Here is a 17,723-nt window from a genome sequence, read left to right on the forward strand (position 1 = left end):
ATAAAACAGTTACAAATGATAAGAAATGTAAAATGATCAACATCCATATTTTCCATTTATTACTGTGTGATTTAATCAAAATCAAGTGCCATCTGCTTTGAGACAAAAAATCTGAAACATCCAAAATATCACCTCACATGGCTGCAGCCTATAAAATAGACTAGAAAGTAAAACATTGACATCATAGCTCAAGTGGAGAAAGCCAAGGCATGATGAAATCACTAAATACCCCAGGCACAAAGTAGATTAAGCCTAGCAGCTCATGACCCAATCATTCAGAGGCAGACAGAGCCCACAGCAGGCGATGTGTTAAGGGGACAGAGTCAGCAAATTAACCCCATGGGATCACAACATGGTCCACACACAGAGGGCCAGATTGGATGGAAAATAAATCAAAACAAAGCTCTTTTAGGCCAGCCCACCCACAATAGCCAGCGACAATAACATCACAACAGAGGAAATGTGAATATTTGGAACAAATGGCGTCCCATACTAAAATAATCCGAACTGCGAAGCCTCCATATGCAAATAAAAAAAAAGTAATTACTTAGTCAGAGGTTTAGGAGCATCTGACACTTTGAGGTTTTAATCTGACATATGGTTTGTTTGTGGGAGCAGAGGAGTGTTGTCATACAGAAGGTTTAAAACTGATTTTAGGGGGTAGAATACTAATTGTATATGATTCAGATTACAAATATTTTAGTTCCATAATATTATATAATCTGTTCCCCCCAACATCATCTCTGATGTTTTATGTGATGACATCACAGGCATAGCAATAGGATCTCAAATGGTCACAAGCCTTTTGAGAAGAGGAGCCTCAGCCATATTATATCCCTTCTTAGTTGAGACCATTACAATGTGCTTCAATTACATTAAAAAAACTATAACGGTTCCTTAATGATTATGACACACGACCATTTTATGCCCAGTCTGTGGAGAAATTGACTGAATTGGCGACACTTTTACATCAGGGCCTAGTGGAGAGGAAACACTTTGTTTTAATACATTTCCTCTCATCCTCTCCTCTGTCATTTCTCTGTGATAGTAAACTCTCCTGGACGCATCCATCAGTTTCTGTGGCCAAGAGTTGGAATAAAAGGAATAAAATCATTAAACCATAAGTCACTTAGCAAGCAGGAATAAAGGGCCCTCTGTTTCTCTGAGTCCTGAAAAGAGCTGCATGGTTTGTTGGTTTCATTCAGAAACCAACAAGTTAATGTTGCATATAATGTAATGTTTTGGTACTTAAAATGTGATTTTACATTGACTGATGAAGCATAGTATATGACTACTGTAAGGTAAAACTGGTGTAATCAGAGGTGAGGCTTCTTCCAACAGCCAAGGGTCTGAAAAATGTACCAAATATGATACATGTATGACCACAGGGGGGCCCCAGAGAGAGCTCTGAGAAGACAGTTCTTTAAAAAAAAATGCTGGTTCCAGGACCCCACCTTAAATAAGTAATTCAGTATCAATAACAAAACCAGAGTAGAGCTACAATTATCTGGTTCTCAATAGATTTGGGATATTTAAGAATACAGTACATACTAACATTCACTTACATTGAAAAAATCACCCTCTAGCCTGTGTGAGCAATGTGCTGCGAAAAGCACAGAATGTGTCACGCTATCAACACCTGTCATTGACTATTAGCTACATAAAGGTGATGTTTAACCCTCAGTGGTATAAATGTTTAAGCATTCCCTATAATGTTTCTGACTTTTCTATACAAGGCTTTATTTAGTTTTGAATTGATCAAATTGCCCCATTGTAAAACAGTGCCTACTCAAGTGCCCACCACATACTGGTTATACTACTTGTGACAGGTTATATTCCTATAACCCTAAGAGGATAGCTAGGGACCTCTGTGTGCTTCCTTGCCTGTGTGTGTATACCCTTTCTCAGGACTAGGGAAACCCCCTTGGCCCTTCCTCAAGACATGAAGGGAGAGTGTTGGACTGCTGAAAATAAACCCCTATTAAAGCCATTTTATTCTTGCTTCAGAGAATCATGACAGCAGAAACTGTCTCCCTCTGTAACATGTGGTGGGAGATATTTTGGGACATTAGCCTGCAAATAGACCACAAACCTATACATGACACAGAGAGCCAGGACAGTGATCTTAATTATTAGGATGACAATTAATGATGCATCTTATGTACAGTATATGGTCCTATGCTTCTGTATTGCATATACTGCGTGTACACTTTAGAACATAGTGTTTTCAGTGGTGGAAAAAGTACCCAATTGTCATACTTGAGTAAAAGTAAAGATACCTTAATAGAAAATGACTCAAGTAAAAGTGAAAGTCACCCAGTAGAATTGCTCAAATATGCTTAAGTATCAGAAGTAAAAGTATAAATCATTTCACATTCTTAAATTCTTATATTCTTATATATTAAGCAAACCATACGGCACCGTTTTCCTATTTTGTAAATTGACGGTTAGCCAGGGGTACACACCAACACTCAGACATTTACAAATGACGCATGTGTGTTTAGTGAGTCCGCCAGATCAGAAGTAGTAGGGATGACCAGGGATGTTCTCTTGATAAGTGGGAATTAGACCATTTCCCTGTCCTGCTAAGCATTCAAAATGTAACAAGAACTTTTTGGGTGTCAGCGAAAATGTATGGAGTAAAAAGTACATCATTTTTTTTTTTAAATGTAGTGAAGTAAAAGTTGTCAAAAAAATTGTATAGTAAAGATACCCCCAAAAAACGACTTAAGTACTTTACACCAAGTGAGTGTTTTAGCACGTAGTAGCCTATGACATTTAAATTGGTCTTGGTAAAATTGCACAATGGGTCATTTTGAGTTCAGTGATTTTAAAAATAAACAGTCTACATCTGAAATGTTTTGTCAATAAATAATATACTTAGTTGTGACTGTCCTGTTTATGAATATAAGATTGAGGAATTATTTGGCTGTGTTTCAGATAGTCTGGGGGTCTGTCTACTCTTATTGAAGACAATAATATTCTTCAAGACATGTTTAGCGTACAATTTGAAGGTAAGAATTTCAGAAACTCATTTTCACCAATAGAAATGGTTACGGCAGTAGTTGTCTTCAATGTTTCAATATTTAGTCACCAGTATTTAGGGACGGTTACCAATGCAATGCTTTCTCATGACCAAATGCCATGGAGCCACCCAGGGCTGTTCTTGTGATGATGAAGTTTGACCATCCCGTGTCAGTATCATGATGAGGGAACAGTCCAATGGAAGATTCTCTTCCACCACCACTAATTGGTCCCTTATACTATATGATTGAACTGGGTCACTTAACTGTGAAGTGGCCAGGACTTTATAGAGGATTTTAATACAGATCATTTAGTTTAACTCCAGGAGGTCCAGTAGGATAGGGAGAGTGGAGATCACTGGTTTAGTGAGAAGCTGAGCCACAGGGCTGAACCACAGTCCATTACCCCACATTTAGGTCCTGTACTGTTGGTTCATGTGGCTATAAGGATAGTTCCAACCAGCAACACAGACAGATGAATTTCACCACAATAACCTACAGATACTCTTTTAATAGAAGGGAGTATTTAAAGATCATCTATTATTATGTTTAAACTAACCCCAACCAAACATTTAGGATAAGTTGTTACATATGTATGTTTTGTAAATGTGCCCACAGAGAAGGCTTAGAGATTGTATTCAGTTGACATGATGCCTTTCATTTGTGATTTCCTGGCTCTGTTTATCTGACTGTCACATCCTAATTTTCTTTAGGCTATGGAGGCTGGGAGCACAATTGGGTCAGTTATACTTCCTGAATGGTCCCGATCCTTCCAACGAGGGAAGGACCGGGGACTGGCTCGCATGGCAGCACATCTGCATTATGTCTCTTGCTATAAGGGCACAAGGCGAGACCCAAATGCAGACACAGGGGGCAGATGGTTGAGCTCTGATATTTATTATAACAAAAGGGGCAGGCAAAAAAGCAGGTTGGGGACAGGCGAGAGTTTATAAACCAGGTCAGAGTCCAAACAGTACCAGGCGATAGGCAGGCTCTAGGTCAGGCCAGGCAGGGGTTCAGTGATCAGGTCTGAGTCCAAACAGTACAAGGCGATATGCAGGCTCGAAGTCAGAACAGGCAGAGTGGTCAGGCAGGCGGATTCGGTGTCAGGACAGGCAAGGGTCAAAACCAGGAGGGATAGGAAAAAACAGAGACGGGCAGAAATAGGAGCTAGGAAAAACCGCTGGTTGACTTGGCAAAACAAGACGAACTGGCACAGAGAGACAGGAAACACAGGGATAAAAACACTGGGAACTAATGGGGAAAACAGATGACACCTGGTGGTGGGTGGAGACAATCACAAAGACAGGTGAAACAGGTCAGGGCGTGACACTTGCCCGTGGTGTTTTTTTCTTTTTTACCCGTTTCAGATTTGTCTGGGTTGGTTCTACTGGGGTTTGATTTTCTATAAAGGCTTTCATGTCATGTTATTCAGGTGGATTTTGACATGTGCACGCTATGCTACAGTAAGGTGTTTTATCTGACCTTTTATTGTCCAATAAGATGTTATATTTGATATATAACCAGCTTTTTATTTACTTGTAATATATTATATTTATTTGTATTTTGTATTTTAGTTGTTACTGTTTTCTGTCATGGCATGTTCTAACACATCCAATCTCCCCTGTCATCTAAACCCACATCAACTGTTTGGATTTTGTCCCAAAAAAACACTTATTATTCCGAGATATTCTAACAATGAACCAATTCCCTATTGTCTCTATGTAGCCTACCATTATCTTAAATGACAATTTATCTGTTAGTTTACCTCTATATCTGTCGTCTCTAATGATGTGAACTCTACTAACCAGCAAGCAGATTTCCCTGAGGCAGCCTATCAGAGAGCACTACACACTACTTAGTGAGGTTGTAGCTGCCTGCATGCGCTGACATCCATGCCTACTCAGCAGTAGCAGGACAACCGTTAAACTGTAATCATCTGTGCTCTCTGCAACCTTATGCCATTAATACTGTGTAGGCTAAACATTCCGTGCTGAGATTACCTTCATATTAAGGAAGGGTTTTACCTTTACCCTGGCATCCGCTCGACTAGATTAGAGGTAATTTGTCACCAGTGTGGGATCATGTAAGCATCATTTACTATAAGCAGAGAGAGAGAGAGAGAGAGAGAGAGAGAGAGAGAGAGAGAGAGAGAGAGAGAGAGAGAGAGAGAGAGAGAGAGAGAGAGAGAGAGAGAGAGAGAGAGAGAGAGAGAGAGAGAGAGAGAGAGAGAGAGAGAGAGAGAGAGAGAGAGAGAGCTTGTGAGGCTTCTGACTCTCCAAATGCAGACTCACAGACTGTTGTACTGCAAGGCACAGCGGAGTGCACATGTGGAATCATGCTGATGAACTACGTCCTATCTAACTAAGGAGCTGGGCTTTGTCTAAAGATACTTTTTTCTTGTTAGACAGCTAATCCTCTGTGTCCGGTCAAGGCTTGGCACTCAGACTACTGAGAGTTTGATTACCAACTGGACAGACAGACTGGCAGAAGTGTGTGAGAGAGAGGAGCCAGCTAGAGGGATATACAAGACGTCCTGGACTATCTGACCGGAATTCTTGTTGACGGTGGAAAGATGACATCCAAGTCGTCCAGGCTGGGCAGACCCTCATCGGCAGGGTCCAAGCAGCCCTCTCAGAGGAAGGATTGCCCGGTGGGTAACCGATCCTGTATGCTGCGGGTCGGGGAGAGGCTGATGAGGGCTGGGAGTGAGGGGAACCTACATGTAGTGAGACCCAAACCTGTCCAGCAGACACCCCTGGAGGAAGGACACCAACAGTCCAGCTCCATCACACCCAAAGGTAGGAACTCTCAAAAGTCTTTAAGTTTATAGTCTAAGGCACTTACTACTGTACTGCAAGACTTTGTAGTAATTTACTAACTCATTGTTTTCTGATGATGTACTGTATGAGCCATAGGATATTGTATTGACAATGGCATTGTGTCAAAGTCAATACACCACAAATTAAATCTGATTATGTACAGTGTTACAGTGCTACTGTAGACAACAGTACATGCTTCTGTGCATCAGTCATGATCACCCCACCAACACTCTCACACTCTCTCTCTCTATTGCCCTCACCTACACGCTGACACACACACACACACACACACACACACACAATTACTGTACAGTATGTGGAGGGCTTAGATCACCCTGTCAGAGGGCTATTTTGTATTGTCATGCATTCCTGGGTGAAGCACATGAGTCTGGCCACATTGTTCTGCCTAGGCCCCCTCAGCGGCCAGTGGATTAAGCCCTGGGGTCAACCCTTTTAGCTATCATTGTGCTGATTAGTTACATTTCCCCTCTTATCATCACATTCTCTTTCAGTAAAGTTGGGTTAATCTCCGGCCCCGGTTCAAAAGTAACTGCTGCTGCAGACCCTCTGATTGCAAATTGTACCGTTTTGAATTGAACCTTGCCAACTCTGCAGCTGGAATCAGTCGCATAGAGAAAAACAATTTCTCACACTATCCAGGGTACAAATGAGCCTGTGAGTGAACTCAGGTTCCCTCTAGGTTTAATATATCATTTGAGCTGACGAACAATGGCTGCGATACATGGCCTATAACTAACAGATGACATTTCCTGTGGCTGTCTATCTATCGTCAGTTGCTGCCAGTGGCAGGCTTAACACCATGAATTCAGAGAAAGATCTGAACACTAAGCCTCTGCTCTCCTCTCAGGACATGATACAAGACTGTTCTGCTAAACTACCCTTTAACCAGCCTATTTTTGAAATGTCTTCCCTTTCTCCATACATTGTGACAAACTGCACTTCTCACACTGAGCCCTCGGCTTAAAATCCTCTCACACTTGCTGTCACATGCAAGTGACATAGAGTAGACTTAAAATAGAATAGAATAGTACTGAACTTGGTCTTCTATCGTGAGTGATAGTAGTTTTGCAATTTAGTTGGGAGTAAATAACCTGTTGAGTTTTAGTGTGTGAATGATTCATCATGAGGGCCATCCCAGCCATGGTTCGCCTGCTTAACAGTTGATGATGATCTCATCTTTCATTGTCTACATCTGTTGTTAATTGTGTTTTAGTTAGTATTGTCAATTCTAGTATTCAAATGTAAGTTGTAGCTACTCACAATTCAGCATGTTGCTGCCAGTTGCTCTATATATTTTTTGTCAAATAATAATTATACTGTTTTCCTTTGATCTAAATCTTTTGGCGCATCACAATGCCTGCCACTGGACACAGTCTGGTGGTAATTATCAGTGCATATGTCAATATCTAAGCTGCAAGATCACCCAAAACTGTAGTATTAACCTGATGACTTTTGTGCATTCTAACCCCTTTTATACATTGTCTGTTTAAGCTACAGACTGGGTTGTACCATTGGATTCGTATATTATTTTCTGCATCCGTAGATACCAACCATTAGCCTGTGTGATTAATGGTGGCTGAGCAACAGCGGTGTTTGTGAGACAACGACAGATCCCGAAGGAGCCGCAGGGCCAGGTCTTTTTTACAAAATCGTCTGTAGAGTCCAAATGATTTGAGCTACAAACTATTGAAAGCAATCTATGAAAAGCTGAGACTCCCACGAACACGCACATGTTTTTCTCTATGACTCTCACAAGCTACACAAGAGTCGTTAGAAGGTAAGGGGTTCTTCTACATAGAAGATCATAGGAAATCACAGGACATACTGTAGTGTCTATGATACTGTAATAAGCTCACATAGTTGCTGTCACAAACTCCAAACTCCACACAGTTGTCACTGAGTAATTAGATATTCATTTCCCATTGAGCAAACAATTTCTGTACTTACAGTATTCATATAAATTAATTGTTATCAGGTTTTTTCTTTGACGGACCTTAGTTTTTAATTGACATTTGTCAATAAAACCACGAATGTAACTGTTTATGTCAAATTGTTATCTGTTCTACTTGTAGCCCTGGTTGTCCTGAAAATAACTGTAAAACACTTCATTGAGAGGCTAAATATAAGGGGGGGACGCAGATAAATGAAAAGCCAATTTGTTGCTGGAGTCTTGGGGCTGATAGGGTTAAAGCAAAGACAGTTCTCAACAGGCTTTCTCAGGTTTCAGCTTCAAAGTGGATGCCTGTTTTTTAGATAAAGATACTGGTGTCTTTATCAACACCTTGTTTCCAAAGATAGAGACTGGTTTCTGAGCAAGTGTTGACAGGATTTAAAGTTTATACTTTTAAACATCAATATCCACTAGATTAAACTAATGGGCAAATCTGATGGTATTATTATCAGAATAATTATCCACTGAAATGTACAATCCTCATGTGAAATTTAATCTAAGTGCTCTGTCAATTGCAACGTGAAGACTGTTTGTCATGATGTGGAGTAGAAATGGATTTAGGATGTGAATGATACTTTTTTCATTACATTGTATCCTTTATTACCTAAAAACCCTTATCTGTGTATTATTGGATCTAACAGACCTTTTTCATTTTGACCAAGTCACTTCATTTTCAGTTACGTAACCCATGTGATCTGTTAATTATGGCAATCCTTGTGTCATCTCAGGCAGCAGCCTAGCTCACAGACCCTGATTCTGATTCGCTCTGACAGCTGCGTGATTTCAGATCAGACGGAAGTCTGCCCGGCCCGGCCCTGTCCGTCCCAACCCCCACCTCCCACCTCTACAGCCTCTACACTACAGCCCTAATGACATGTCTTTTTTTTTATAGCCACAACAGCGATGCATGCTTTCATGAACTCAACACATCTGAAACAGCTGCTCAATTGATTTAGACTTCATTTCGTTCCCTTGTTAATAATGATTTAGGTGATACTGGCGTGACATGGCTATTTCTGTGGCTTTGGTTTAGTCTCGGGATGAGATGCATACAGATGACATCATCGAGGCCAGTGTTCTCATAAACAATAGAAATTCCTGCTCTCCCATTCGGAAAACCATCCCTAATTCTCCAAATGACTCCTTATAACTAGAACTGGACCCCTTCTCATCCAAGTTTATGATTAACTCAGATTGACTTACAGTAACTACCTAGCTAACCTGCAGATATTTACTTTAAAAGAACCCTTTAAAATGAAAGTTTTCATTGGCGTTTGTTTTTCTTCCCTCTGGTAGATTCACAGGCCAAAAGAGGTTCGTACATACAGTATGTTATTATAGCTAATAGAGCCACCCAGGCAACAAAAAAAAAAGTACTACAAATTCTGGATGTCCCTCTCTCTTGGTGTCCATAACCTGTTACAGTTAGTATGTAAGGACATTCATGTTCCATGCTTTTATTGTTGTAACGTGTTGTTGCACAGCACATGCTTGACAGCCCCCACCAAGACAGTTATTAAAAACACTCCCCCGCATACTAGTGCTGGGGGCATAATGTGAGATCTAAGTCATGCAACAAGGATGAACAAGCTAGGGAGAGAAGAAGTACGCACATTCTGTATAAACTGATTAGAGCGTACCCTAAAGCCATGTTTGGTCAAGTTCACACGAGGTTACTGAAACTATTGTAATTCACATTTATTTACATAGTCTTAGTGATAGCATGCCAAATTACCAATAAAGAAAATGTATTTGGAAACTGTGGTTGGCAAAGTTAATAACAGCTGATAATGAGCATAATAGGGCATGTATTAAACACTAAAGGATCAGTTCAGACTTCTATGCTATTTATAAAATGCTACCCTGAACCAAGCAACAGGTTGATGTCATGTGAGGCATTGATTATTGTGAAAGTCTGTGTTTATTAGGTGTTTTATTGCTACAGTATGCCAACAGTGTTATACTGTATATAGTAGGCTATAGGCTATTTCAGGCAACACATCAATTCCACCCTCTCAACATCTTTGAAAACTGACTGAAGGGTCAATTACATTGAACACAGGTTTTGATTTAAAGTGGGTGTGGCGTACCTCCCCATGTCTTTACATGAGATGGATACGGGAATAGGTTTTTGATTCAATTGTTGGGCAATCTAGATCATTGAAAGATAAGTGAATTTTCACTTAACAGACACGCCAACATCCTTCAGGAGTGTAAAAAGGGGGAGGGGAAATCCTTGGGATAACTTGTGTTAAAGTCAATGATCAGTAGATCTGTATGAGTTGATAGAGCTAGGCTCTTTCCAAGTGGCACCCTATTCCCTACACAGAGCAATACTTTTGACCAGATCCCTTGGTGCACTACAAGAAAAAGGGATCCATTTGGGATGCATTCCTAGTGAACGAGGGGTCTTAAAAGGATGGGTAAGTAGCCTTGTGAGCAGACAGAAAGGAAGAGTAAAATATTACTACGGTATTGCTTTGCTCTCCCAGGACTCATCTTTCAAAACGGTCTCATAAGACAAAAATTTTCTAGCTCATGCGGCTTTATAAAACCTTGTCACATACTATTTCATAGCATATTTTCAAGGCTGAATGTCCCAGCCTTCAGACTCAGTGAAGTGCATCAGATAAAAAACAACTCAAGTCTCACAATATCAACAATATGTAGTCTGCCTCCTCTAGACCAGACTGTCTTTATACCCTATAATTAGGGGTTCACAGCGAAGCTGTTGTTCTTCTCAGATGTTTTTTTTTTCATTGATCAAATAACTCAAGTATACTGTAGCTTGGTCACTTTCTTTCTAATTACCAATCTATACTTGAGTTATTTGACTTTGTATGTACAGGCCATGAGTAACTTGGTCAAAAAGAATGGCATCGATTGGCCTATATGCGGTCTCACTTAAACCCAAATATCTGTCAACCCGTTTGACCTAGAGGCTTGAAACTTTGTACTGTATGTAGGTGTATTTCTTCATGCTGAACAAATTTGCCTCAAGGACCCATAAGTTTTGTTAGGACAGATTTTCCTCCAACCTGGACATTTTGGAAAGCTTCTCATGAACCTTAAGTCCAAATAACACCAAATTTGGGTATGCAGACCCATGTTACCTCCTAACTTATACTGAACAAAAATATAAACGCTACATGTAAAGTGTTGGTCCCATGTCTCATGAGCTAAAATAAAAAATCACAGAAATGTTCCATACACACAAAAAGCTTATTTCGCAAAAATGTTGTGCACAAATGTGTTTACATTCCTGTTAGTGAGCATTTCTCCTTTGCCAAGATAATCCATCCACCTGACAGGTGTGGCATATCAAGAAGCTGATTAAACAGCATGACCATTACACAGGTGTACCTTGGGCTGGGGACAATAAAATACCACTCTAAAATGTGGAGTTTTGTCACACAATACAAAGCCACAGATGTCTCAAGTTATGAGGGAGTGTTCAATTGACATGCTGACTGCAAAATGTCCACCAGAGATGTTGCCAGATAATTGAATGTTAATTTCTCTACCATAAGCCACTTCCAATGTTGTTTTAGAGAATTTGGCAGTGCATCCAACCGTCCTCACAACCGCATACATGTTCTGTCTGTTATAAAGGGAAAAACTAATTCCGATTGGCTGGGACTGGCTCCCAAGTGGTTAGGCCTATGGCTGCGCTCCTGCCCAGTCATGTGAAATACATAGATTAGGGAATAATGAATTTATTTCAATTGACTGACTGTAACTCAGTAAAATCTTTGTAATTGTTTGATGTTGAGTTTATATTTTTGTTCAGTGCAGTTTGAGAAAAGCTAAGGGATTGATTAAGAGATGCCTGAGTTATTGTTAAATCAGGAAATCAGATTTTACGTGTTTATTTAAATCCTTTGTAAATCCTCTCCACTGAAACTTTTTGGCGTCATCAAAGACATTACCATGATTAATCATGTTAAGTTTGGCATTGATATAAAAAAGTAAACAAACTATTTTGACTATGGAACGCTAATGCTTAAAATAATCATAAAAATCTTCTCATAGACTAAAAGTCAGATTCACTCCAAATTTGCTCTTTGCACTCATCACAATAGTCATTAAAGAGTTTGAGAAAATAAAGATGATGCATTCAAAGATGGCCACAATATACCAGTAGATGCATATTAGCCCACACAGTGTCTTCAGGAAGTATTCATACCCCTTGACTTATTCCACATTTTGTTGAGTTACAGCCTGAATTCAAAATGGATTAAATAGGTTTCATACCCATCTACACACAACACCCCATAATGACAAAGTGAAAACATGTTTTTAGAAATGTTTGCAAATTTATTGAAAATTAAATACAGAAATGTCTCATTTACATAAGTATTCACACCCCTGAGTCAATACTTTGTAGAAGCACCTTTGGCGGCAATTACAGCTTTGAGTCATCTTGGGTATGTCTGTCAGCTTTGCACATCTGGATTTGGGGATTTTCTCCCATTCTTTCTTGCAGATTTTCTCTAGCTCTATTAAGTTCAAATCAAATCAAATTTTATTTGTCACATACACATGGTTAGCAGATGTTAATGCGAGTGTAGCGAAATGCTTGTGCTTCTAGTTCCGGCAATGCAGTGATAACCAACAAGTAATCTAACTAACAATTCCAAAACTACTCTCTTATACACAGTGTAAGGGGATAAAGAATATGTACATAAGGATATATGAATGAGTGATGGTACAGAGCAGCATACAGTAGATGGTATCGAGTACAGTATATACATATGAGATGAGTATGTAGACAAAGTAAACAAAGTGGCATAGTTAAAGTGGCTAGTGATACATGTATTACATAAGGATGCAGTCGATGATGTAGAGTACAGTATATACGTATGTTAGGTAGTTAGCTGAGGTGAACAGCAATCTTCAAGACTTTCCACAGATTTTCAATGGAATTCAAATCTGGGCTTTGGCTGTGCCACTCAAGGACTTTAACATTCTAACACGGAACCCAAACCGGCTGCGCGAGTGCACCAGCGTGCGCTATCGTGCATACATTTATTTTGTCCCCCTACACCAAACGCGATCACGACACGCAGGTTAAAATATCAAAACAAACTCTGAACCAATGACATTAATTTGGGGACAGGTCGAAAAGCATTAAACATGTATGGTAATTTAACTAGTTAGCTAGCACTTGCTAGCTAATTTGTCCTATTTAGCTAGCTTGCTGTTGCTAGTTAATTTGTCCTGGGATATAAACATTGAGTTGTTATTTTACCTGAAATGCACAAGGTCCTCTACTCCGACAATTAATCCACACATAAAACGGCAAACCGAATCGTTTCTAGTCATCTCTCCTCCTTCCGGGCTTTTTCATCTTTGAACTTATATGGTGATTAGCATCTAAACTTTCATAGTATTACCACGACGACCGGCAAAACATTTTGTCTTTCAATCACCCACGTGGGTATAACCAATGTGGAGATGGCACGTTGGTACCTGCTTCTATAAACCAATGACGAGATGGGAGAGGCAGGACTTGCAGTGCTATCTGCGTCAGAAATAGGAATGACTTCTATTTTAGTCCTTGGCAACGCAGATGGTCATTGGCGTGTGCGAGCAATGTGGGTGGAATAATTGAATAACATGGATTTCTACATTTATTTTTCAATGCTCGCGCACGCGACGTGTCCGGTCTGGTCAGCATGTAAGGGGCCTAGCTTGAACCATGAAAAACATCCATTCAGGCAGGTAGCGTTCACCTGGCATCTGCCAAACCCAGATGCGTCCGTTGCACTACCAGATGGTGAAGCGGGTTTCATTATTCCAGAGAACGTGTTTCCACTGCTCCAGAGTCCAATGGTGGCGAGCTTTACACCACTCCAGCCGATGCTTGTCATTGTGCATGGTGATCTTAGGCTTATGTGCGGCTGCTCAGCCATGGAAACGCATTTCATGAAGCTCCCGACGAACAGTTATTTTGCTGACGTTGCTTCCAGAGGCAGTTTGGAACCCAGTAGTGAGTGTTGCAACCGAGGACAGACTATTTTTACGCACTTCAGCACTCGGCAGTCCCGTTCTGTGAGCTTGTGTGGCCTACCACTTCGTGGCTGAGCCGTAGTTGCTCCTAGATGTTCCACTTCACAATTACAGCACTTACAGTTGACCAGGACAGCTCTAGCACGGCAGACATTTAACAAACTGACATGTTGGGAAGGTGGAATCCTATGACGGTGACACATTGTAAATCACTGAGCTCTTCAGTCAGGCCATTCTACTGCCAATGTTTTCCTATGGAGATTGCATGGCTGTGTGGTCGATTTTATACACCTGTCAGCAATGAGTGTGTCTGAAATAACGGAATCCACTCATTTCAAGGGGTGTCCACATAGTTTTGTATATATAGTGTATGTAAATGAGATATTCCTGTATTTCATTTTCAATAAATAAGTCAACTTTCTGAAGGCACTGTAATCTAATATGCTAAGAAATACTTCCATCTTCTTATCATGAAACACAAGACCAAATTACAATTTTGGGGGAATGTAGGCCCATGGTACATGTCTGATTTAACATGTCCATTTAAGCCATTGTAAATCGACTCCACAGTGGCCTATCAAACCTGTCATTAATATCATGAATGTGCCTAAGATGAACCACACTGAATTTGGAGTTGATATCTCAAAAACCAAGGAAACTATTAAAAACATTTTTTTTACATATGTAACTTTAATGCTCAAAATCATCTGCAATCATCTTCTCCTCATGAACCACACATCAGATTCACTGAAGATGTTGTATTTAGACTCATTACATCAGTATTTAATGGTTTTAAGAAAAAAGTACCTATAGATGCACGCACTGTACCTTTCGATGCATGTTAGCGCATATGCTAAGTTGGGCACACTACACCATATCTCACCAGGGCTATAAGAACTGAATCGATGGACATGGGGCCATGAAATTTAGTATGTGAAGATATTGTATATGTCCTTAGAAGCTGTGAGAATATAAAGTAAATGCAACATTAGATGGCTGCACCAGACCATTGTTTGGCACTATAGATGTCATTGGCACCAGTCACACCATAGGATATTAGAGCAAAAACTATTGATCAAGTGGACTTTGACTCATGCAAATGTTAGATTTAAATTATGCAGACGAACAATGTGAAATATCATGAAAATAAAGCTGAAAATATTTCACAAATCTGAACATAAACCATTAGTAATATTGACCCCATTATTGGTATTTAAATATATTTTTATTAAGTGTATATTAAGTAATGACTTTAAGAATGATAACCTGCTGCATTCAAAGATAGCCAACCTACAGCACTAGACTAAACTTAACTTGTGTCATCCTTCTGGTATTGAGAGAAAAACATGTAATACTTTCACTGATTGCATATAAAGGAAGATAGTTCCTACATTAAGGAATATACAAAACAGTGGACAGTTTATTAGGTACACCCATCTAGTACCAGGTCAGATCCCCTTTGCCTCCAGAACAGCCTGAATTATTCGGGGGATGGAAACAAGGGACCTAACGTGTGCCAGAAAAACATTCACCACACCATTACACCACCACCCGCCTGTACCGTTGACACCAGGCAGGATGAGGCCATGGACTGATGCTGCTTATGCCAAATCCTGACTCTTCTATCAGCATGACGCAACAGGAACCGGGATTCGTCGGACCAGGCAATGTTTTTCCACTCCTCAATCAATTGTCCAGTGTTGGCGATCGCGTGCCCACTGGAGCCTCCTCTTCTTGTTTTTAGCTGATAGGAGTGGAGCCGACAATTTGTGCTGTTCTACACACCACTGTTGTACTGCACCAGTATTTGCCTGTTTGTGTTCCGCCTGTTAGCTTGCATGATTCTTGCCATTCTCCTTCGATCTCTCATCAACATGCTGTTTTCGGCTACAGGACTGCCATTGACTGGAGGTTTTTTGTTTGTTGCACATTTCTCTGTAAATCCTAGATACTGTCGTGCGTGAAAATACCAGGAGGCCCGCCGTATCTGATATACTGGAACTGGCGTGCCTGGCACCGACAATCATACCACGCTCAAAGCTATTTAGGTCACTCGTTTTGCCCATTCTAACTTTCAGTCAAACAGTTCCTGAATGCCTTAATGCCTGTCTACCTGTTTTTTTTAAATAGCAAACCACAGCCACATGACCCACTATCAGTAGGAGCGAACCATTTTCGTGAACGGGGTGGTGTACCTAATGAACTGGACACTGAATGTACTGTACATCGCCATTCATAGGCTTCATTAGGAAATGTGTCGATGATGTTGTACCCACAATAACAATTCGGATATACCCCAACCAAAAACCCTGGATGAATGGAGAAATCCGTACCATGCTGAGAAACGGGAAAAGGGATACCTAGTCAGTTACACAACTGAATGCATTCAACCAGAATCTGTCTTCCGCATTTAACCCAACCCCAGAGCCTGTACTGCAGCTTTCAATGTCAGCAGAATGAGCCTAGATGACTCAGTAGCACGCGACGTGTACAAGGCAAGCAGGTACGAGCTCCACAAATCCATTAGGGACGCAAAAAGACAACTCGATGTGTTACCCACCAAAGCCTCCCTACCAGATGAACTTAACATATTCTATGCTCGCTTCGAGACCGACTACTGAGCCATCCAGGATATCTCTCGGTGCTCCGGACTACCAGGTGCTTTCGCTCTCCGAGGCTGAAATCTCAAAAGAGTGAATACTCACAAAGCCGCCGGCCCAGATGGCATCCTTGACCACGTCATCAGAGTGTGCACTGACCAGCTGGCGGGCGTCTAATTGGACATCTTCAACCTGTCCCTGTCCCAGGCTGTAATCCCCACTTGATTCAAGGAGACCACCATTGTCCCAGTGTCCAAGAAAAGCAAGGTGACATGCCCAAATGACTATTGGCACCCAATACTCACCCCTGTCATCAAGAAGTGCTTCGAGAGGCTGGTCACATCCCACATCAAGGCCAGCATGCCAGGCACACTGGACCGACTACAATTTCCCTACCGCTCAAACAGATCCATGGGAGAGGCTATCACTATTTACATGGCCCTAACCCATCTGGACAGGAGGAACACCTACATGAAAATGCTGTTGATTGGCTACAGTTCAGTATTCAACACCATTATCCATTATTCCCTCCAAGTTCGCCACCAAGCTCAGTGCCCTGGGTCTAGACACTACCCTCTGCAACTGGATACTGGACTTCCTGACGAGCATACCACAGGCTGAAAGGATTGGCAACAACACCTCATCCACACTGTCTCTTAACACAGAAGCACCCCAGGGGTGTGTTCTCAGCCCTCTGCTGTACTCCCTGTTCATCCACGACTGCAGAAGAAGGAGGTGAACTGGCATTGTAGTGCCAGGACAATGTCAGCAAAACAAAGGAATTGATTGTTGACTTCAGGAAGCAGAAGTCAACATGTCCACATCAACAGTACTGCAGAAGTGAGAGTCAGCAGTTTTAAGTTCCTCCGCATCCACAAGGCCTTGACACGGACCAACAACAACAGCGCCTCTGCTTCCTAAGGCAGCTGAAGAAATATGTCCTCTCAATACTACCGCTGCACCATCGAGAGCGTCCTGACCGGTTGCATCACAGCCTGGTATGGGACCTGCTGTGTCCACGAACGCAAGGCCCTAAAGCCGGTGGTGAAGACGGCCCGTGTTAACACCAATTGAGGACATCTACTTAATTTTTAAATATTTTACCTTTATCTAACTAGGCAAGTCAGTTAAGAACAAATTCTTATTTTCTGCCTGTTCAGGGGCAGAACGACAGATTTGTACCTTGTCAGCTCGGGGATTTGAACTTGCAACCTTTTGGTTACTAGTCCAACACTCTAACCACTAGGCTACGCTGCCGCTCCAACTAGAAACGGTGCCTGAGGAAGTCCCAGCA

General features: G+C 41.1%; 1 protein-coding gene across 1 annotated transcript in view; it reads left to right on the forward strand.

The window, feature by feature from the left end:
* Positions 1 to 5,251: 5,251 nt before the first annotated feature.
* si:ch211-207d6.2 (sickle tail protein homolog) overlaps positions 5,252 to 17,723 on the forward strand; it is a 79,646-nt gene continuing 67,174 nt past the window's right edge. Inside the window, 1 exon segment of the mRNA XM_029642683.2 lies at positions 5,252 to 5,824. Within this exon segment, the coding sequence (XP_029498543.2) occupies positions 5,599 to 5,824 (226 nt within the window). The 5' untranslated portion in view covers positions 5,252 to 5,598.

This window comes from Oncorhynchus nerka, linkage group LG9b (assembly GCF_034236695.1).
Source record: "Oncorhynchus nerka isolate Pitt River linkage group LG9b, Oner_Uvic_2.0, whole genome shotgun sequence".
Classification (NCBI taxonomy): Eukaryota; Metazoa; Chordata; class Actinopteri; order Salmoniformes; family Salmonidae; genus Oncorhynchus; species Oncorhynchus nerka.